This window comes from Polypterus senegalus, chromosome 13 (assembly GCF_016835505.1).
Source record: "Polypterus senegalus isolate Bchr_013 chromosome 13, ASM1683550v1, whole genome shotgun sequence".
Classification (NCBI taxonomy): Eukaryota; Metazoa; Chordata; class Cladistia; order Polypteriformes; family Polypteridae; genus Polypterus; species Polypterus senegalus.
The window spans coordinates 3,061,689-3,083,610 of NC_053166.1; the positions used below are offsets into that span (position 1 = coordinate 3,061,689).

General features: G+C 54.9%; 1 protein-coding gene across 2 annotated transcripts; it reads right to left on the bottom strand.

Moving 5' to 3' along the window:
- Positions 1 to 605: 605 nt before the first annotated feature.
- On the bottom strand, positions 606 to 21,835 carry traf2a (Tnf receptor-associated factor 2a). Of its 2 annotated transcripts, none has more exons than XM_039776161.1 (11): positions 19,739 to 21,835; positions 15,239 to 15,435; positions 11,568 to 11,646; positions 10,503 to 10,601; positions 6,404 to 6,565; positions 6,213 to 6,287; positions 6,037 to 6,111; positions 4,469 to 4,918; positions 2,841 to 3,018; positions 2,601 to 2,749; positions 606 to 1,526 (listed from the first exon to the last, which is right to left on the bottom strand). In XM_039776161.1, the coding sequence occupies exons 2-11, from the start codon at positions 15,424 to 15,426 to the stop codon at positions 1,308 to 1,310; spliced, it is 1,674 nt and encodes a 557-aa protein (XP_039632095.1). In that variant the 5' UTR covers positions 15,427 to 15,435; positions 19,739 to 21,835; the 3' UTR covers positions 606 to 1,307. The 2 variants fall into 2 exon arrangements, with proteins under 2 accessions (XP_039632095.1, XP_039632096.1); XM_039776162.1 differs by having other exon boundaries at positions 19,480 to 21,835.
- Between the last annotated feature and the right edge of the window lie 87 nt (positions 21,836 to 21,922).

A 21,922-nucleotide genomic window follows, 5' to 3' on the forward strand; every position in this document is an offset into this window, starting at 1 on the left:
CGGATCGGTGCGCATCCGCAGTGATGTGAGCTCTGCATCGGTCTGTTGTGGTGAAAAAGGAGCTGAGCCGTAAAAGCTCTCAATTTACCAGTCGATCTACGTTCCTACCCTCACCTATGGTCATGAGCTGTGGGCAGTGCCCGTAAGAACGAGATCGCGAATACAAGCGGCTGAAATGAGTTTCCTCCTCAGGGTGTCTGGGCTTTCCTTTAAAGATTGGGTGAGAAGCTCAGAGTAGAGCCGCTGCTCCTCCGCATTGAGACGAGTCAGATGAGGTGGCTCGGGCATCTGATCAGGATGCCATCTGGACGTCTCCCTGGTGAGGTGTTCCGGGCACGTCAAATCAGGAGGAGGCCCCAGGGAAGACCCAGGACATGCTGGAGGGACTATGTCTCCTGGTTGGTGGCCTGGGAACGCCTTGGGATTCTCCCGGAAGAGCTGGAAGAAGTGGCCGGGGAGAGGGAAGTCTGGGCATCTCTGCTCAAGCTGCTGCCCCCGCGACCCGGAAGAGGATGGATGGGGGCAGTTGTCACCCGTGTGATGGTCACTGAGGTGGACGTGAGGCACAGCGCCCCCTCATCAATGGGCAGATGGGCGACACGCACTCGGGTGACAGAAGGACATGTTTATTAAAGAACAAGCGTCACACGGCACAGGAGCGTCACATGACACCGATACACATGCAGCTGCGGGCCGTGGGGAAGACCACCACACACACACGCACACTCATGACGGCCTGAACTCCAAAGCCCCCACGGTGCCTCGTGTGCAGTGAAGCAGGGCGGCGTGGAGGGGCCTGGCACAAGGCGGCATCACTATTATAATCGTCGTTATTACAAATAATATCAAATGTCTGCTCAATATCTCCACGCATTGGAACTTAAAGACGGCTATGAATCACCTAGACGGGTATCCGTTTATATCATTTAGAACCACAGAGACGGGGGGGCGGCGGGCAAGGACCCTGGAGAGGTCTAAGGGTACCAGTGCCCGCTGCTAGAGTGAGCCCCCAGTCCACACACACACACACACGCTGGCAGGTGGCGCCCCCCGCTGTTCAGTGCATCTTCCACAGATTGAACCACACGCACACACACACGCACGCACGCACGCACACGCCCCCCCATGCCCGCTCCCACTGACACCTTAGGCAATGTCCACCATTACACCGAATGACACACACTAAGCTTTGGCATGCACGTGGCAGGATGCGCCACCTGCTGGCGGCGGCCTGGACTCATTGCGCATGGCAGGCCAGCCAGATGTTTTGTCCCCCGTCACTCCCGCTCACCACCTAAAATGGCCGACTAGAGGCCGGTCAGATCCACGATGGCCTTAATGAAGATGGTGTCATCACGAATGTAGGAGTTCTTGGAGTCGAGTTTGGAGAGCGGGCAGAAGAGGGGGCAGCCACTGGCGATGTTCATCTCGCTGCTGGGCCTCTGGAATGAGGACGAGGTGACATCTGGACGGAAGGCATCGATGATGTGCTCCCGGTTGTTCTGGTCCAGCAGCATGAGGGTCACCTGGAAGAGGCCGAGAGAGAGAAGGTGAGGCACTGGTGGACTGGCACAAATGGCACGGGGAACCCAAACCGAAACCTCTGGAGGGCCCAACAAGGAGACTTGGAGGAAAGAAAGTGGGGCATCGTGGGGCACCCCGACAACACAAGACCACGGGAAGCAAAGGCTTATGGGGAGAGGAGCCGTACAAGTCCATCAGTGGTCAGCAGTGGTCAGCCACTTTCTCTGCCATACAAGGAGGTCCTCCTCTCTAGCAGTGGGCTGTCTCTGTGATGCTTCATTTGGGAATACAGTGCCACGGGCAAAGCCAAGTGTCGCCGCCCAAAGCCCCTGCCACCTCACCCTAAAGACACTCATCAGGTGGAGATCAGGGCACTGTGCAGACCACCAAGGCCACAAGGGTCACTAAGTGACACTGCAGTGCAGAGAAACAGGAGCTGCTGGGCACAGATGTTCTGCAGTGGGCATCAGGGCCTTCATGTGTGCCACCCGTCACACCAGCTGGCTTTTCTTTGCCGCTCTCCAGTGGCCTTCACCACGGTCCGATAAGAGATGCCATATGTGCCTGGCTGTGGCCCATCTGTTTGCTTGACCGCTCGTCTGTCGGTGGTCATTTTATTTTGAGTTGTAGATAATGATGACTGTTTGGGAAATGCCAGCGGCCACCAGCACGTCACTTGTTTTGAATGTTCCAACATTAATGGATGGCAGACACGCCAAGTCAGCCTGACTTACGGCGCCCACCACGGTGACGTGACTTTTGAAACAGTGGACAATTTGGAATGGGGTGTACCCAATAAACGGTCAGTCCTGCGCCCACCACCAAAGAACAAGATGGACAGAGACACCAAACTAAGAGGAAGGGCAGGGGGGCACGACGTTAAGAATCAGAGGGGCAGTTAAAACAGGAGGGTGCGCCTGGCGAGGTGGAGCTGGGAGTCACGGTGGACCGGCCAGTGGCCACAAGGGGTTACGTAGCGCCCTACCACTTACCATGGCACATCGCACACATCGCACACAACTGCAATCGGACGGACCCCGCGCGCTGCTGTGATCTTCGGCCGGCGTCCCACTCACCTTCTGGTTGAAGGGCCACTTGAGCAGAGCGTCACACGGGCCTCTCATCACGACGAAGAAGAGCGAGAGGTGCGTCCCGCGGCCCGTCCCGTCGCCGTTCAGGTAGATGCGCAGGCACATCTTGTAGCCGTACTTACTGGTGTAGAAAGCTGCGAAGGACAAGGGGAGGGGGTTGGGGGTCCGTCAAGGGGCGGCTCAAGCAGACATCAGGACGGCCCCCCCGCCTCTCGCTCGGCTCACCTGGAGAGAACATGGCTGGCGCGCGGCCGGCGACGGCGTCTTGACGCTTCTTGCTGAAGTCCGAAATCTTCCAGATGAAGACCCCGTCGTAGGTGGCGGACGCGAGCTCCCGCAGGCGCCCTTCGCTCTCGGCGACGGCCAAGTCCTTGAGACTCACGCTGCGCTCCAACTGCCGCACCTGAGGGAGACACAGAGGAGGAGAGGTGAAGTGCTACGGCGCCCGCCACGTCCCCCGAGCCCACCTTGTGTTCCCGAGTTTTAAAAACGTGAACAATGAGGGCAGGCTGTGAGGTCAGAGAGGCGAGTGACCACAAGACTGACCGTGGCCGGAGACGACAAGTGGACCATCAGGAGGGACCCCCTAACAGAAGGTGCGTCTTCAGTCTAATGAGAGGCACCTGCGCCATGAAGACGGTCAACGCAATGGCATCATGGGAACAATGAAGAAAGCAGAAGACGACAGCCCCTCTTTGCAGGGACCACTCACACGTATGACACCACAGATGGTCCCGTCTGCCTCGGGTGTCGTGCAGTGAACCCTGCCGCCATAACTCGGCTCTTAGCGCGACTGGCCTGGGGGTCCCGTTAGGAAGGGAAGCCGTCACTTCAAGGGCAGACTGCTGTCACCTCAGCTTTCTCATCGGGTTTTAAAGCTTTTGTAGGCCCAGCGTGTCAGTTACGTTTGTGACAACACCCCATGTCACGTGAGGGACGAGGACACCTGGGGTCCGTAGTCACATGACTTGGCGTAACATCACACAGCCTGGCGCTTCACTGCAATGGTGGAGTTGGACGGGGCGGACGTTGGGCAGAACCCTGAGGAACACTAATTAAACGGGCAGTAAAGCCCCCCACACCCGCAGGTTTCACTTACCCACGTGACACACCCACCGTCTAGTCGCGCTTATTCACTGCCAGGAGCAGCGACCGGTCTGCGATGCCCTCAGATGTGAATGGACCACCGAGCGGTGCCAAGACACGTGGGTCAGAAACTGGACCGACGACAGCAGACCACTCAGTCTGCCTGCTTAGCTGAGCCAAGCCGACCGAGCCCCTGCCCTCGTGCACATCGCTCGCTGCCGCCAACGACCGGGTGGCACCGCGAGGTCCTCAGAGATGCCTTGCTGTGGTCACTTGTGGCCCCCGGTGGAGCGCCTACAAGACCATTGGACCGAATGCAGAGGAGGCCAACGGTGTAGGTGAGCCTGCAGAACTGAGCCTCGAGGGACCACCTGACAAGCGGACCCCAACTCGCGTAGCCCACCCAGCATGTCCTCACTTGCTACGTTACTAGGGATGTCGTGAGAAGTCAAGTGGTGTCGGTGGTCCTGATCCCCTCCTCCGCCCAGTCGGGTCACTCAGTTCATGTGACACAAAATCCAAGTCAGTTTCCTCGTGTGGTACAAACCCCCCAACTCGACCGTTTTATTAAATTTGCCACCTCGGATGACTCGGCCGCAGTTGCCCACGCCGGCACCATCGATACAAAGCAGCTGCTGCCACCTGTTGGCCACACGGCGCCATGACAAGCGCCTGGATCAGAAGCACGCTGTGCCTTACTCAAAGCCATTTGCCTGCCAACCTTAAGTGGTGCGATGCCCTCAACTGGCAGATCTCTCGAAGTGTACCTTGGTGCTCAAGACCTCGATCTTCTCCTGGTCCAGCCGGTGCTGCCTGCCGTAGGCGTCCAGAGTGCTGCACGACCGCTCCACTTCACGGTTGAGGACACACACGATGTTCTCAAAGGTGCTGATCTTGAGCTCGAGCTCCTGGACCTTGCGGCTGAGCTCTCCCACCCGGGACTTCTCGCTGAGCAGCTGTAGCTCCACGCCGGCAGCGGGCATCAGGGGCACGAGCTGAGCAGCTCCCTGCACGGGAGACAGCGCCAGCTGCCCCAGCTTCTGCTCCAGCTCCCTCATGGACTCATTGAGTTTATGGATTTTCAGGCTGGCATTCTCCAGGCTCTGAGGCTGCAGGCCTTCCAAGTTGACCTTGATGCCCATGATGTAATGGAGGAGCATGTTGAGGTGTTCGTAGGCACACGCCTGCTCGTGTTCAGGGATCTTCTCGTTTTCGACCTGCAAGGGAAGAGATAAAGACTGGCGTGAGGTGCACAAGGGGAGCCCACCGGGTAGACTGCTCTCGGTAGGCAGAATTAAAATTGAGTGAGAAACCTGGGCACCAATCAGGTCTGTGATGGACAACGCTGGGTAGAATTGGGGCACAGACGTGAGCAACAGGGGGCCGCGTTAGCCTGTCTGTAATAGGAGGCCCAAGTGGAGAGACACTGGTTCAGTGCCCCCCGTGTGACGCGAGGTGCCAGCAACTTGACATAATGAAATGTACTGGGGGAGGGGGGGGAGCTGCTGCCAAAACATTTAAACACACCCGCCTGTAACACGGGGGGCAAACGGGAAGACAAGCTGCCTCTCGAGATGTGAGGGGCCACAATGTGGAATGCTGCTGGTGCTTCTGGTTGCCCCCATCAAGCTGCCAGCTGGGTTTAGCGCCATGTCAGAACAAGCAGGAGGGGGGAAGACAACAGGAGTGCCCCATGCCCGGAGGGGTTGGCTACCAGGCTTTGCCACTTCCCCTCGGATTTCTCCCCTTTTAGACCCACCATTGTGTGTTTCAGCTGTTCGATGCACACAAGCCAGGCTTTACTCCCAAAGTGCCCACAATGTCAACTTTGTAAAATGACTGGTACCTGGAGTGCCCTTGGCCATGCCATGCAGTGCCACTGGCCTGGGTTCAGCTAGCAGAGGAGAAAAGAGGGCACCGAATGCCAAATGACATCGAATACGGGATGCCTTTCATCAGTTCAAGGAGAGGGCAGCACATCTGGACAGGAGCAACTCCAGACCCCCTAGACTGGCAGCGCCCCACCGGTGACCTGATCAAAGCCAAACCTCTTAGTTCCTGACGAGAAAGACACTGGCATGGGATGGCCAATCAGTGTGAGAGACTGGCAACCCAAACAGTACTGTGGCAGCCCCCTGGACTGGGCTATCGAAGGGGCTTCACCGAGACCGACTGAGACGAGCGTACGGACATCTGGCCTCAAGGCAGCAAAAGGCAGAGGTGCATCATACAGTATAACTGCTGGTGTCACGGGGAGAGATGGCATGGAAGTGGGCACCAGGCCACACAAGCAGACTGCTAGGACCGAGGGACCCAATAGAAGTGAACTGCTTACCGAGGCGACACATCCGACAACATGGAAGCGGCAGGGGGCTCGGAATTTACTGCAAAACTTGATGTGCTCCGCGTACTGAAAAGGAAGGCAAAGGAACACGTGAGCTGAATGAACCAGAAGGTGGCACGAAGCGGGGTGGCAGCCTCCCAAGCCGTGGTTGGTGCCCGTCCACTCACCTTCTCTCTGGGGATCTTCTTCTTGGCACAGCCTTCACAAACCATAGGGAACTTAGGGCAGATCTCATCATGGGCCTAACCAAGAAAAACAAGGGGCAGGGTTACTGTTCATGCAAGACCCCCACGTGCCCGACCCCTGTAGCCGATCATAAGGCCGTGCCCGGTGAGGCCTGGCGGTGGAGCCCATGTACCTTAATGCTCTTGAAGTGGAACACCTCTTTGCAGTATTTACAGTTGAGGGTCCTCTCAGGGCACTCGCGCTCGTTATGCCGCTCCGCGTCGTTCATCCGGATGGTCTGTCCACATGCCGGGCACTGAGTGAGCGCAAACTCGCATTTGCCTTCATGCTGCGCCTGCGGAAAGTCAAGTCACATTTCAGGGACACTTACTTTGGCACAGGTCAGACCGCCGCTCCTCTCCTTTCTTGGCAAACACCCTGCAGTTGCTTCTCAATAAAAGCACCGCGCCACCCTGGCCACGGGCCTGCTCACAGCTTCATGCCCACCACCCTGGCGCAGATGCACCGGCATAACTGAGTTCAGACTGCCAGAGGTGTGGTCAAGTGGGAATGCCAGGCCTGTGCCACAGAGGGAGCCTCGGACGTCCCCGGGTGACCCCTCTGTGGAACTTCCTGGAATTCCAAACGCAGGCACATGAAGGGACTTTGGGCATCACGGCTACGAGCAAACGGCCTGCGGAATGGCTGGCGAGGACACCATGGGCCGGGATTGAAGGGTGCACACAGCGGCACTCGTATCGTTCCTCCCCCAGATGTGCCCCCCTTTCACCACGTGCTGGGTCTGCCAATGCCGTCCTCCCTGTGACGAGTCTCTCCTCAGTCGGCGTCAGAGTCTGCCCAGCAGCTCGCTTTGGAATGCTGGACACGCTTTATAGCTTTGTGAGCAGAGAAATTCCAGGGGGTCACAGCAGGTCCTCACCTGGGAAATTCCAGAGCCGAGCTCTTCAGGACACTCGACTGCCACTTTGATCTCGCGGGCGACTTCCTGGGGCGGCCTGCATGTGGAAAGGTGGCGCTGGCCTTAATGAGGGTCCGGCGCTTAAGTGCGCTGTAAAAGTGAAATGTGCCTCACATGACCAGGCGACGATCCACCTAACGTCAAACCCGGCCCACCCCGGCCCCCTGTATTCACTGCACTAATAGGAAGAATCAGAAGGTCTGATTCAAATAAGAACGCAGCCTGTTCAGAGTCAAACTACGTGGCACCAGTGAGACCCCCATGGTCTGCCACCTGGCCCACCGGGATTGAAGAGCCAGCGAAGCACCCGAGAACTCTGCTTTAAGGAGGATGAGGAGGGAGGCGAGCGGCCAGGCAGGACGGGGACGTCACTGCAAGCAGAGGGCCCAACGACATGTGACAAGAGCGGGAGCGGCGACGATACGGCAGCACGTTAGGACACGGTCAAGTCCTGGGGGCGGGCAGCAGAATTGGCACTTAAAAAAACGGTGAACCACACACAGGAGGGGACGGTATTGACATTTACATTCAGATATGGAGTTGGCTCAGAATCCCATTTGTGCCTTCCTCACGTGTGGCATGATGTTCAGCGAGGAGATGACTTGCCGCCCACAGCGCCCCCCAGACGTCATGACCACTTCTACAGGCGTCCATCAGACTGACTCAGGGTGCCACTCGCACGGATCCACGGCGACGCATACAGGGCGGTGGGAGGAAGATGATGTCGGGGTGAAACTTGAACCACGGGGTGCATCGGCTTGAGTTAAGGCACGTGGGGTTTGAAAGGACGAGGATCCTCTCCCTATTAGTGTCACACGTCACATGACATCGCCGAAACACACAGGACAAGAACAGCAGCAAACTTCATTACTAAATACGAATCTGCACACCTTGACCTTGTGTTACTCGTTGGGCTGTCCATGGGTAGAACCCGCAAGTGTGGGCACACGTGTCACGTATGTGGACGGACTGAACGCCAAAGAGCGCAAGGCAGGAACAAAGCACAAGAACGAGCAAAGTCTCATCAGCCAAGTAAGAAACCCGAGGTCAGGGGCGTCTGAATTGAACGCAAGATATGGACACGTGTGGACAACTACAGCCCCAGGGGTTTGTGACAATTCAGGGGGTCTCTGGGCCTGTAGTCGCTCTGCGGAGTCACTGGAGTCACCTTGGACCTGACGGACTCGGTGGCCCACCTCTGCTTTTTAGGGCGCATCTTAAGAGAAACCGAGCCGCTGGCACGATGAATCAGGAGTTTAAATAAACCCGATGGTGAAACCCCTCCAAGATTATAAAGAGGGGGTCTCCCTCCATTGGTGGCACACACTAAAGTTCAAGTGGGCGAGCCACTATTTGAAAGCAGTGCGTTCCGTTAGTTTTGATTTATTTTGTATTTTATCACAGAAAGAGGCTCAATTCTCTTCACCACAAGGCCATTGAATGGCACTCTCTTTGTGCCCTGGCACTGAAAGCCATCAAGGAAACTTTCACTGGCATCAAATACAAACATTCTGGTATCGTGACATCCTCGGTGTGAAAGACAGTCAAGAGAACTAGAAGTGACAGCCATGTGAGACTGGGGCCACTCCTCACTGCCACCATCAACACGTGTCCTGCCAGTACCCCCTAAATGCCCAGTCAAGCGGACCTGCGCCCTCCTTCAGCAGTTTACTGCCTGCACCGAGATCTGCGAATCCCAGGGAACTGGACCTCCTCTTTATCTTCTGCTTTCATCTTGCCGACTACGCCACTTCTCACCAGCGTCTTACCCCACACCTCCTGGGTTTTCTTGACGTGAACCTCTTAGTGAGTCGCTTTGATATCCCACTTCAATAGACGGACTGGGAACGGACCAGTCAGCACTGCCATCAATGCAGGAAATAGACGAGCAGAGAGTGGCACCTTAAAGGACCAGGGCAAGTGGGGTGGCCTACATCATCGCCCAAATGTCACTGCAGGTCGTGTTCCTGTTGCATGTCCTGCGTGCCGATGATCGCCGTGCTTATTCATTTGGGTGGAGTCTAGGGGGCGGGGCCACCAGATGCTGACCCCGCCTCCAGGGGTATTTAAGGAGAAAGTGCGGCTGAGGTGGCGGATGGCGGTTTGTGGCTTTACGTTAGATTGTTGGATTCTGTGGTCGTGGCTCCTGATCTCGTGAGATGGCACCGTCTCTGGTTTCTGATTGGTGGGTTTTGTTCTCTTCAGGTTCGCCCACTTGGTTTTTGTAATTATTTCTGTATTGTCTGAATAAATATTGAAACATTCAAGTTTGGACTTTTTCCTGTTTTTCCCTCACTCCCTATGGTATTGGTGACATTAAAAGCCTTTGCCCCATTTCTGGCCTGTTGAGTTTGGGGCCAGGCTGCCTGAGGTGGGGTCTGGCCTTTGTTTTCGTTAGGCCCGCTCCATTTCTGAAAGGCAGGATCACAGCGGCAGTGCACAAAGGTGATGCCACAGACGGGGCTGCCGTCACATTCCTGATGTAGTCGTGTCACTAGTTGTGTGCTAAGGACACTGCCTCGAGTGTGTAGATGTGACCAGGCTTGTGTTGGTACCTGATATCTGCTGGGTCTTTTCAGCACTTACTTACATGTGCCATGCCATGCCATGCCATGCCCAGTGAGCTTGTGTGCTGCTTATTTAACGGGGGGGTGACAGTGTGTTTCTTTACACATCTGAAGACCACTGCACTGGATCTCTCGGCCCCTCAAATGCTCCGCCAGAGGCCTCCCCTCAGGTAGACGCAGACCACGAGGAGGCTGACCCGTACCGAGGGCCACAGCTGTCCATTTGAGGTTCTGTCACTTGCTCTGCTGCCCACGTCACAGTCTCACTCTAAATGGACTCTCATTCAGACTGTATGGCACTGCCACATAAAGCCCTGGTCAAGGGGGCACGTCGGTCTTTTGTCGTCTCTTTTTATCGTCCGTTTTCTACCCTTGCCACTCTAACACTGTTGTCCATTTCTTTGTAAAGCACAGCGTTCACCATAAAATAAAAGTGCGACCAGACAGATCAGCGCATGGAGCTTTGGACTGGGATCGATGACGTGGTGTGACAGCCTGCCAGCTCCCGTCTCCTCCTCCTTTTAAATATCAAAGACCCCATTGTGATACACAGCACAGCTACGCCTGGTAACTTTCCACAGGCCCTTTGTCTTCTGCCAGGGACTTTCCAGATCTCCTCTCTAAACTTTCACGGGTCTGCTCATCGGCAGAAGAAACGCAAGCACACTCCACGCGGCACACTGGGACCCAGACACACAACGCGACGTGACATGCCACTCGTGGTGCCCCACGGGCACGGGACGCACCTCATATTCTTTAATGGTTCCTCTCCAGCTGCAACCCTCGTTGGGACAGACAGCAGCGAGACCCTCCACTTCTCTCCGGGCCGCGTTGTCAGGGAAGGCCTGGAACACAAGGGCAGAAACAGACATTGGCATCAAACACAAAGATGACCACAGAGGGCCGCAGATTCACAGTCCCCCATCTTCATTAAACCCACCGCCATCTGCCGCTTTCTTTTAAAGGATTTCAACAAGGCGGGCTAAGCCGGCGTGATTTTTCTCCTTCAGATTTGTCCGTTTTTTTTTAAGCCACATGCTTGCTGAAGACCACCAAAGCAGAAATGGTTACCAGCGGGCCCTGCGTTTGCCCCCGTGCCTGCTCCGATTTAAATCCTGGCGCTGCGCCTTTTCCTTTTCTCGCTTGGCACTATGAAAACGTTTCGTAAGTTTCAGTAAACGGGAGTCCGACTTTCGCTTTCCCTTTTTGTTCCAACTGAACTCTCAATGGCATCCGCATTAAGGACAACCGTCAACGACAGGCCACGGGCGCTGGAAGCTGCACAGAAGCCGCCATTTCAGTGCCATAGCATCTGGCCAGGCCGTCACCTTTTTAACATGGCTGCCCCCGCAATGAAGGCCCAGGGCGCTACATTATAGCAGGGTCAATAAGGACTGGCAGGCCTCGGCTGGCACAAAAATGGGCACCAGGCCTAAGGTGTGCCTTCTAACTCAATCAGTCCTTCATTCACTCGTAATCGGGGTGCCAGCCCACAGTCAGTCACACGGCCCTTGGCTGGCACTCTTTAGGTGCTGGAGTTCAAGCCACCTCCTTGTTTCTGGATTCAGGCTGTGCCGCCATTTGTCCCCGACACCCGCTTTCTTCAGTCAAGCAGCGTTTCCAAATTCTGGAGTAGCTCACAGGTAGAGTGGTCCACCTGGGACCACCCCATCGTCTACCTCGCCTCTCCTGTATGAATCAGCCGAGCGACCCGGTGCTCCTAATTCTCTGGTCCCGTCGTGTCAGCTCACTGCCAGTCTGTCCAGGATTGGCGCACACACCCTAAAATAAAAGGCCGACTCATTACTTACGCAGCCTTCAGTGAGAATAGAGGTGGGCTCTTCAAACATGTCCTCCTTGATGCACGCATTGCACTTCTGGGGGCCGCAGCTGAAAACAGAAAGCACAGGGGGCACAGTTAAGCTCGTCACTACCAGGCCACAGTGGGCAGGTGGCGGGCGTCTTTTGGCATTTATGCTTCCAGTTCAGAGCCTGATGGCTTTTGGCTTTGCTGGATGTCTGAGAGAACAACATCTGGAACATTAAAGACTTGGCCTAAGACGCCTCTAAACAAACGAGACAGATGCCACCGTGGAGTAACACAGCCTCTGGCATGAGGAACGCGACGGGCACCTCCTCTACTACGTCTGCTTTTAGGCCAAACGTCCCAACCCAGCACACCCTGCAGGCGAGGGGTCATCTGGCAGGAACTTCCACTTGCAGATGGCGTCACTCAGATGACACTGCCGTGCCGTTTCATCTTTACAGTTCACACCGTTCTGCAGGATGCCAAGGGGCCTTGCCCACCTTTACAACTCTCAAGTGCTCTTCAATTACACAGAAACAAAGCTTCTGCCCCCGGGCATGTGGGATACCATGAAACATGCAGGCAGCAGCAGCAGCGCAGGTATGCAAGGCTCCCATGTCAACATGCGGGGGTCTACTGACAACTCTGGGTGGGCAAGCTGGACTCCAAGGTGACAAAGCCAAAGTTTCATTGGTTTCTAAAAGAAAACTCAACCCACAACGGAGCCCCACTGGCACAAAGTGAGATGGCAAGACAGGAGAGGATTAGCCGCCACAAACAGATGCCCATGGACTCCAGTGAATCAACTTCTACGATGAGGTCCCTGCAATGGCACACGAGCTGAATGCTTGGATTTGGGCACAAACTGGCAAAGAATGGCGGGTCACCTCAAGACCAAACCCTGCCATACACAAAAGCAAATCAGAGAGAGCAGAGCAGAATGAAAGGCTGGCTGGCGCACACTGACGGGGCGCTCAAGACACAGGACACCCGGGCACTACAGGCACATCTGCCCCAGTGACACAGACACTCCAACCGGGGGTTACGCTCAGGTGGGCACCCGAGAGTCGAGCAAAACTCTCCACCATTGAGCAGATGAGACTGGCGAGACGTGGCAGGCCGGCCTCTGCTGCTCCCTGGCGATCAGTGGGTTTCTACGAGGTCACCAGTGGGGTCGGCCCTCTCATGGCAAACCGAAATCGAGTTCAAAACGGGGCAGACGCCTGCAGGGAAACGCTTGTGGAAACAGTGCGAGTGTGCTGGAGGTGCCAGGATGGGCGCAGCCAGTCTAATCTCGCTCCACGTGGCGGACCCTCCCAGACTGTCAAGGAGTGGAGCACCAGGGTCCACAGGCCACATGCCCTGAGCTCTTAACTTATCGCCAGAAGTTCACTGGACAGACCCACACAGGTCACCCACCGCCTTGGTGTTTGGGCAGAAGAACGGGTGCCCGTTTAAGACCTCAGTGGCGGAGGGGTCCGTGTCTGTCACGCTGGCAATTCGAGGAGCCAGTAATGGACGCTGACGGTGAGGGAGAAGCTCTCGTGCAGCACGACCGGGACGTTCAGATGTTGGGCGAGGAGAAAAGCCCAAGTGTGGCCAAACGACGACTCTCGTGGATCATCTAAGGGGCTTTGTCCAGCTACCTGATGACTTCACATGGGCACATCACCCGCCCGAGTACAGAAGTGGTGACCTCATCTCGGTGGAGGCAGTGCCGGACCACCGGTGTCTCTCAGGACCCACAGCTGATCCACTGGATGTTGCCCAGACAGCCTCTAGGGTACTGTGCTGAAGTTGGCGTCCCGAGCCGCACACGGGCTGTGCTGTCCAATCCTACAAAAGAACAGAAGGGTTTGTACCACAGGAGCAGGACGGGGGCTTCAGCACCAGAGACGTCTGTCCTGGCCACGGGATGGGCACCCGCCCGGCTGGCTCTTTGTCCATGCAGAGATACCAGAAGACTGGTGGGGTTTTACCAATCCCACCTACATGCGGTTTGACTCGGACTTGGCTGAATGACGATGACGATGGAGGCCATGTGCCATTCAGACCTCGGCCAATGGGGTGGTGGCTCGTCTCTCACCCGTTTGTGACGTCTCTTCGGTGAGGTCACAAAGGCACAGCCGAGGCCCAGCAGCAGGCTTAGTGGCGGTGGGCGGCCAGTTGGGACCCCCTGTGGTTGGTTGGTCGTTCTCACTGACGCTGCTGAGCGACTTTGAGTCTTCCTCTCCTTCACTGTCACAATAAAATGAAGTGACAGATACGGAGAGCAGTCTGGGCCTGCTGGCGTCACGGTGTGCTCTGACCCGTACGTATGGAATGTGTGGGCACAACGTAATTAACGATCTGCAGTCTGTGAAAGGCGCCATAGGGAAATACACTGCCGGTACTGGCACAGAGCCAATCATCAGCGGTGTGCCAGTCAGTAACGAGAAACTCACGAATGACAAGAGAGTCTCCAAACAGCCAGAAGGACAACCTGAACATCGGGCGTGGGAGAAGGTGACACCTTCACAGAGACTGCAAGCGGGCACAGGATTGGAATCTCCAACACTGCATTTGCGTGACCGCAGTGCCAACTGCTGCTCCACCACAAAGCTAACTGGACATTCAAGCAAAAGCCTTGGCAGAGCACTGGCAGAAGTGTCGTCATGCAGTGAAATTGTGACTTGCATGTCCAACCAACTCCAGTGAAGCTCCGGGCTGAGACCTCATGGTGGGTTTGGGGGTCCTCGACGGTTGACGTGGCAGCTGAAGTAACGTCGGTCACACTTTTAAACAGACCCGCTGCTTCTCACAAAGTTACTCAATTTTTTGGCAGGACCCCGGAGTTCTGCCATCACACCTACTTATGCCAAGTCCTATCAGGACGTGAATTCCGACGCTATGCCCACTTTCACTTTGTCAAGACGTCTTTTCTGAATTCTTTGGCAACACCCAGTTATGCAGCACCGCGATTTCCAGAATTCATCCACGATGCCCTTCTTCATACAGTAGGGACAAGTGCTGAGCATGGCACTGCCCACTTCTTGTCTATTCCAGGAACGCCAGATCTGTACCATGATGCCCATCTGCCCTTGGCTCCACCGGTGACCGAGTTCTGACACTACGCCCAGCTTCAAACAGGCAGGACAGCACCACCCACCCTATGGCAGTGGTTACTTAGTGCAGCGGACCCCGTGTGAGTGTGTGCAGGAAGGGCACCCCACTACAGACTGGCACTCGCCTTGAGACCAAGTGAAACATAAATCAGGGAACACAGACTGAAAGGTGCCAATGGTCAAAACAAGCAGCCAACTTTTTTTTTTTGTACGGTACAGGACTGGTGCTGCCAGGCTTTGCCAATTAGATGCCCACTATGACTGCCATCTGACTGGCTGCTACTGGACAGGTGAAGACAACTCGGCAGTTGCCGCTGCTCCTCAGCCCTTCATTGTCATTCATCAACAAGTGGCCGCTGTGTGACACTACGGAATACTTCACAGGAGGACACAGATGAAGGGTCCCACGGGAAGATGCAGTTGGCATCGTAATCAACGTTCACGTGCGACGCAAAGAGACATCGGGAACGCCAGAGCTAAAGATAAAAATGACGAAAAAGAATGTACTGCGCTTTCTTCAAATTCAAAGGTGCAGCAGGCGTCCCTGTGACCGGGCAATGGCGCAGCTCACCTGACCAGTCTCTTGAAGCAGAAGGAGCAGTAGCGGTGGCCACACTGGGCCTGGCACGGCCGTCTCAGCAGCAGCAGGCAGGCGTTGCACAGGTGCTTGACCTCCAGCTTGTTGGCGAGGACCTGTCTCGGGAATCCCGGCTGGACACTTTCCAGAGACGTAGGGGGAGAGGGGTCTTGAGCTGCCATGCTGAAGGCCTGCAAAAGAGAAAGAAGGCCGGATGAGGCACCAGGCCCACGTACCCAGGTTGGCACATGTGGGGAAACACTGGCATGGTGAGTGCATTCCAGCTGCACAGTAAAACTTCAAAGCTCTGGAGTGTCATGAAAGGGAAAACCGAAGACAAACGTACAGACATGGGGGGTCCGACACAGGGAAAGCAGACGGCAAAACGAATTTAAAACATGTCAGCGGGTATAAGGTGGGCGGTGTCGAGGCGTCTCCTTATAGTAAAGACTGGCACTTGACAGCCCGAAACAAGGCGCCCTAACGATAAGCGCAGACGGTCTAAGCAGCAAAGAGCAGATGGAACAGAAGTGCAGCCGTGGCCCGGGGTTCGCTCTGAGCACTTTCGAAGTTAACGCCGTTGTTCTTGAAGTTTCTTTATCTTGTTCATTTGTGGCACGTGTCCCGTGGGTGGTCACTCAGGACCACCTGCCCTTCTCCATCAGGGGACGGCGTTTAACCCAATAAAGGCCGGGGAGGCCCCTGTGGTGCACGGAATGCGCTTATGGTGGGGACTTTGTGTGTCGTTGACCAACTACTGTCGGGTTATTGTCTGTGGACAGGTGGGCTTCATACACATCAGGAGAACCTGTGACTTGACTTTATAATTCTGCTGATGGTTTATAAAGCCGTAAATAATCTGCGCCATCTTATATATCAGAATGTCTGACATCTTATACTCCAAATCGTAACCTCAGATCCTCAAATGAGTGTCTCCTTAGAACTCCAAGAGCAAAACTTAAAAGAAGTGGTGAGGCGGGCGGGCGGGTGGTCTTCTGCTGTTATGAACCTCAAATCTGGAATACGAGCCAATAGGAAGTCAGCAGGCTGATACGGTGGAGCACACGGCTGAGAACACGTTACTGTAACAGGGCCTTCTCAGAACTTCACTGTCATCTAATCCTGATACTCTGTATGTTCAGCTCATCATAATAACTTCTCATGGTGGCTCTAAAATCTGTACGGACCCCAACTCTTTCTTCTGTTTCTTTTTCCGGTTTCTTTGTGGTGGTCTGCGCCACCTTCACCTACTCAAAGCATCCTGATGCTCCAACATTGATGGACTGAAAGCCAGAAGTCTACGTGACCATCATCATCATCATCATCATCAGGTCCTTCTATGAGAACCCTAAACACAAAGAGGACTGTGTCATTTATGTCAGTCAGAATGTCCAGAGGGGACTGGGCTGGTGGTCTCGTGGTCTGGACCCCCCTACAGATTTTATTTATTTTTTTGTTTTTTCTGTCCCCCCTGGCCATCAGACCTTACTTATTCTATGTTAATTAATGCTGACTTGTGTTTATTGTGTCTTCTATTTTTCTATTCTTCATTTTGTGAAGCACTTTGAGTGACATTTGTTTGTCTGAATATGTGCTTTATGAATAAATGTTGACTGACAGACTGACTGACTGACTGAGACACAGAATTCTGGCTGGCTGGGTTACGGCGGATCAAATCCTTATTTCTCTCAGTGTCAGTCATGCAGATCAATTTTGAACTTTTACAGGACGACTTTATTTCTGGATTTCAGTTGATATTCGCTCTCTCCATTAAAATCAACCTGCCATCAACACGAGAGACTCTTCATTTCGGACAAACTCAGCAGCGGATCGTTTACTTGTCCAAAAGGGAAAACGGTAACCTTAGACAGAAGCGCAAGAAATACTAAGAATAAGAAACAGGAAGAGCCCACCCATCAGGTCTGGACCGGACACCATCTAGCACAGGGGTGTCAAACTCCAGTCCTGGGGGGCCGCAGTGGCCGCAGGTTTTCATTCTAACCATCTTGTTCAGTTTTTGCTGCCAGTTACTTCTTTTAATTAACTTTAGTTGTTTCTTTTTCCGTTGCTGGGCTGGCACCCATGCCCGGGGTTTGATTCCTGCCTTGCGCCCTGTGTTGAGTGGGATTGGCTCCAGCAGCCCCCCCGTGACCGTGTATTTCGGATATAGCGGGTTGGATGTTTCTTTTTCCTTAATTAGCAGCCAAACAATAAGGAGACACAAAACAAGCCGCCACATCACACAGTATCTGACAATCAAGAAAGGTGACGGGCTCAGTAAGGCCGATGTCTCAGGTCACCATAACACGTTGACGAAGTTCTTGTGAAAAACTGAAAGTCAACAGTTTTGGAAAACGAGAGCGACGACAAGCCGAGGAACTCAATAACGAGTTTAATGAACGCCAAGACGTGGCTTCTCATTAAGAAACTGGTTGGAGTTTGAAGCCCCAGTTTGGCTCGTTTCACGTCTCGTTTCCATTTGGCTGCATTTTAATGAGAAGACGAATCAACTCAGAGGACTGAATCTTTAAAAACCGGGCGATTCACATGTGAATTAGCAGTGAAAACAGGTCACCCATTAGGAAAACCTGCAGCCGCTGCGGCCCCCCAGGCCTGGAGTTCACCACCCGTGATCTACGAGAAGCTCTGGCTGCAGGAAGAGGAGTTGGTGAGGCCAGCAGAGGGCGCTCACCCTGCGGTCGGGGGGGATCCCAAAGCCCCAGTGCAGTGATGGGGTCACCGTGCTGTAAAAACTGGCGCCGTCCAGCGGGCGAGGAGTAAAACCGAGGTCCTGCCTCTCTGTGGCTCTCAAACATCCCTGGGCAACATCTGAAGAGAGTTGGGTCTTTCCCGATATCTTTGCCCAATTGCCCACCACAGTCTCCTCATTCCAGCCCCCTGATCATGCCATGCTTTATTGTCTCTGTCTCTCGCTCCCCTTCATCATCTAACAGCCAATGTGTGGTGGGCGTAGTGACACAAGAATGGCTGCGTGGCATCATTTGGGTGGATATTTCACAGTGGTGGTGGTCAAAGTGGCTCCACGCGGAGGGGCTGGAAACGTGATCTATAAATAAATAAATTACAACGAAGAAGCAGAAGTGCCAGTGAGGCGCTATAAAGGCGTACTGCTGTAGACATAGCGGGGTCCCAGTAGAAGAACCACACGGACTATCGGAGGTCTAGGGCACGTAAAGGATGTCACGACCCCAAGTCTCCTCTGCCCCTTCTTCTGTAGTTCCACTGTGTTAGTAGACCAGTCCAGCCAGACACTAATGTGGACCCCCAAGTGTCTGTGGCAGTGCCGGTCCCTATTAGGACCACCTTTGGTGTGACATTTTCAGAGTTTTGTGGACGTGGAGTTAGATGGAAATGACCAGGCACGGTATAAGAGAGGGACTGATGGTGCAGACAACTCTCAGGGCTCTCCTGCTGACGGTCATCGTCTGCGTTCAGAATCAGCAGGGAGTTGACTCAAGCACTCAGACCTTCTGTGCTGTTACTAGCCCAAGGTGTACAGGGTGACAAGAAGAGGTGACAGGCCTGTCCCTTGTGCTGTTCACACAGTCGTTGAGCCTCACAAACCTGCGGTCTGCCGGACAGACACTCCATGATCCAGAACACGTCACATCAAGGCGGAGAGCTACACACACACAATAGACAGGAGGACATGTTGTTAGGAAATCCTGTCCATCTGCCAACAGGCCTGGCGCAACCAGCTTGGCAAAAGTTCTGTTGTGCTGCCCTCGCACTCTTTACAGTTCATACAAGAAAAAGTTTATTGATATAGCGCCATCTCCAGTCACAAAGTCTCAGAAAGGACAGCGGGGTACAAGTAACACGGAGTACAAAGACTTACAGAATATACAAAGCATTAAAATAGACAATAAAGCAGAATAAAACACTAAATGCAATACTACAAGTAAAATACCGTGTGCCACACACACACACACACACACACACACACACACACACACACACACTCCTGGGCACAATGTCAGGTCAAGTTAAATGGCTCCCCGATCGACTCAGCTGATGTTGTTTCAGTTTCCAGTGCACGTGAAGCGCCGGGGGTCTCCCCACCACAGGGCAGCTGCCGGCCCAAAGGCTCACAACGCCGCGGACGGGACGCCGGGTCACCGCACGACACCCACCCACACGGTGCCAGGGTAGCCGGCCTGCCCCCTGCCGGAAGCTGTCACAGAGCCCGAAGGCCCTTCCTAACCAGCGCTCACCGAGCAGGTATACAGCGCCTCTGCGTGTCCTAGTTGAGCTCTCCGAGGGATGGGCTCGTCTGAGCCGCCGGGCGGCAACACAACACACGGCCACAGAACCAGCGGGCCTCCTCGACGCTCCCAGAACGCAGAAAGCGGCGCCCGCGGATCCTGGGAATCCCCGCCGCCCCCTTCGTGCGTGGGTCCGCCGCCACAGCCAGGCGGGGCTTGTGGGGCCTCGGGCTATACCCGGTCGAGACTCGCAGCGCTCGCCACTAACCTTCTCATCCCGTCACGCCGAGGCCCAGACGCCCGAATACGGTGGGAGACACCGCGCGGCTCAAATAACAGCGCCCCTATCCACTGGGCGGTGAAATGATGGCGGCGTCTCTGATGAGGAGTGGCGGAAACAAAGGAGAGGCGAAAAGATCTCGTGCGCGCGCCCCCTCGCATTCCCTCACTGTCTCGCGCAGCGCCCCTAGCGGTCAATTTGGGCTAAAATCCCAGAACAGTACGCGTTTTCTTAAAGCCGCTCATCATGTGCAATAAAAACACAAATTAATTTGTTTCCACAGATCTCAAGGAATTTAAACTTAGGGGGCCCACAATCAGAGGAAGGAAGGAAGGGAAAAAAAGGCCAACCCTGCTCACTGGACAAAATCCAATGCAAGGACAGCACAGATGGTGACAAGTCAGCCCTGACACCTCCGGTCTAAGCAGCAGTGGCACAAAGAGGCAAGTCAGGAGAGGAGGAAGCAAATGAAAAAGATGCAATGGCCGCCAAAGACAACCAGTGCCAGGACCACTCAGCACCCTGGAGAATATTCAGAGTGTCAGCTGTTGATCCCGTCATTTTGTACGACTAGTGAGGTGTTGTGACAGGGGACACTGCTGTGAGCTCAGATTCAGGAGAGGATCAAGATGGGTGACAAGTGGCTGACTACCTCATTCATTACACGGTCATTGTGGGTCAGGCAGATGGTGTCTGATCCACAAGGTCCCCACCCGCCATGCTCTGGACCCCCAGTGACTCCCATTTATATTTAGCAGGTCAGCATCACCGTGAGGGTGCATGTGATGTAAACTGCATCAGAGGTCCTGGCGCGGTGACCACGCCGTCCCGACTGTGTCACCAAGAGCACACAGGCCGAGTGCAGGAGCTGCCATGTGAAGTGTCGCTACACAGAGATTGGCAAATAGGCACAAATGCATGGCGGGAAATCCCCCCGACTTGGCAAAGACGGAAAAGGAAACGTCTGCAAGACTGAGAAAGAGCCGGGGGGATCCTGCTACCTATTGTACCATGCAGCGGCGGGCACACCCCGACGAGACCAGCAGTCAAATCGAAAACGAGCACACGAGGCCGAAGACGGCCAGCGCCAGGGGCATCACGAGGAGTCTGTGGGCATCAAAGGCCATACAGTAACTGCAGCTGGCACCATTCAGCTCTGGGTGACCACCGAGCGACAGACAGACACATGCCGATGACGCAGCGCCCCATTGGCAGCGCCTGTGAGCCAAGGTACCGTCAGTGAAATGGTGGGCCTGCTGCCAGCCACCATGTCATTCAGCGCTTTACGCCTGCAGTGCCAGATATGCCGGGATGGGCTCAACGTCCCTGCCCGTCACCGATTTAGGCCCCCATCTGCACACTTCCCACAGGGATCGACTGTCAACACTCTGTACGTTACGAAAGTCCATCTCTGAGCACAGAAAGGCGCTACATGAGCGAAGTGCATCATCAGGCAGCCACTAGGAAAGAAGCCACAGGCCACACACACGTTTCCAGTGCCAGGGCCTACGCCAGCTGGTTTGGAAGCAGGGGTGCCAGGCTGACAGAGGGCACAATCACACACTGCCCAGGTCAATTAAGAGGCAGACTGGGATTTGGGATGTGCCATGTGGAATCCAAAGTGTCTGCCAGGACCACTGCATGCCACCTATCGAGAAGACGGCTGAATGGGCATTTAATTCCAAGTCTTTCTGGCAGTGGCAAGTCTGGTGCCAGCTTATCAAGTTGGCAGGAGTGCCACACTAGACGTGGGAATTCTGTGCAGGGTGGCCCGATCGTGCTTTTCATGTCTCCTCCACATCTTGGGGATGGCGTGGCACCGCTGCTCGGACTGGCTATGCTCTTCACCCCTCACCCGTGTTCCCTGCCATGTAAACGTTGATCTCCCTCTATAAAGAAATCCAAGAGAGCAGGAGATGTCGGAAATCTCTGCCCACGCGCACTTGAGGGTCACCAGCTGCTCTTCACATCATCAGGACTGTGTGATGGCGAGACTGGCACTCCAGTCACACAGGCAGCAGGACGGCCACGCCTTCTTAACAGCATTTCAGTAAAGTCTCGCCGGGGGGCCATCCTGTGCTGCCCACCATTGTCAAGTCACTCGGTAATCTGGTGAAGAGCCCGCCGCGACTTGGGCACGAGGGGCGGCTTCACGCCTACCGCCCTATCACT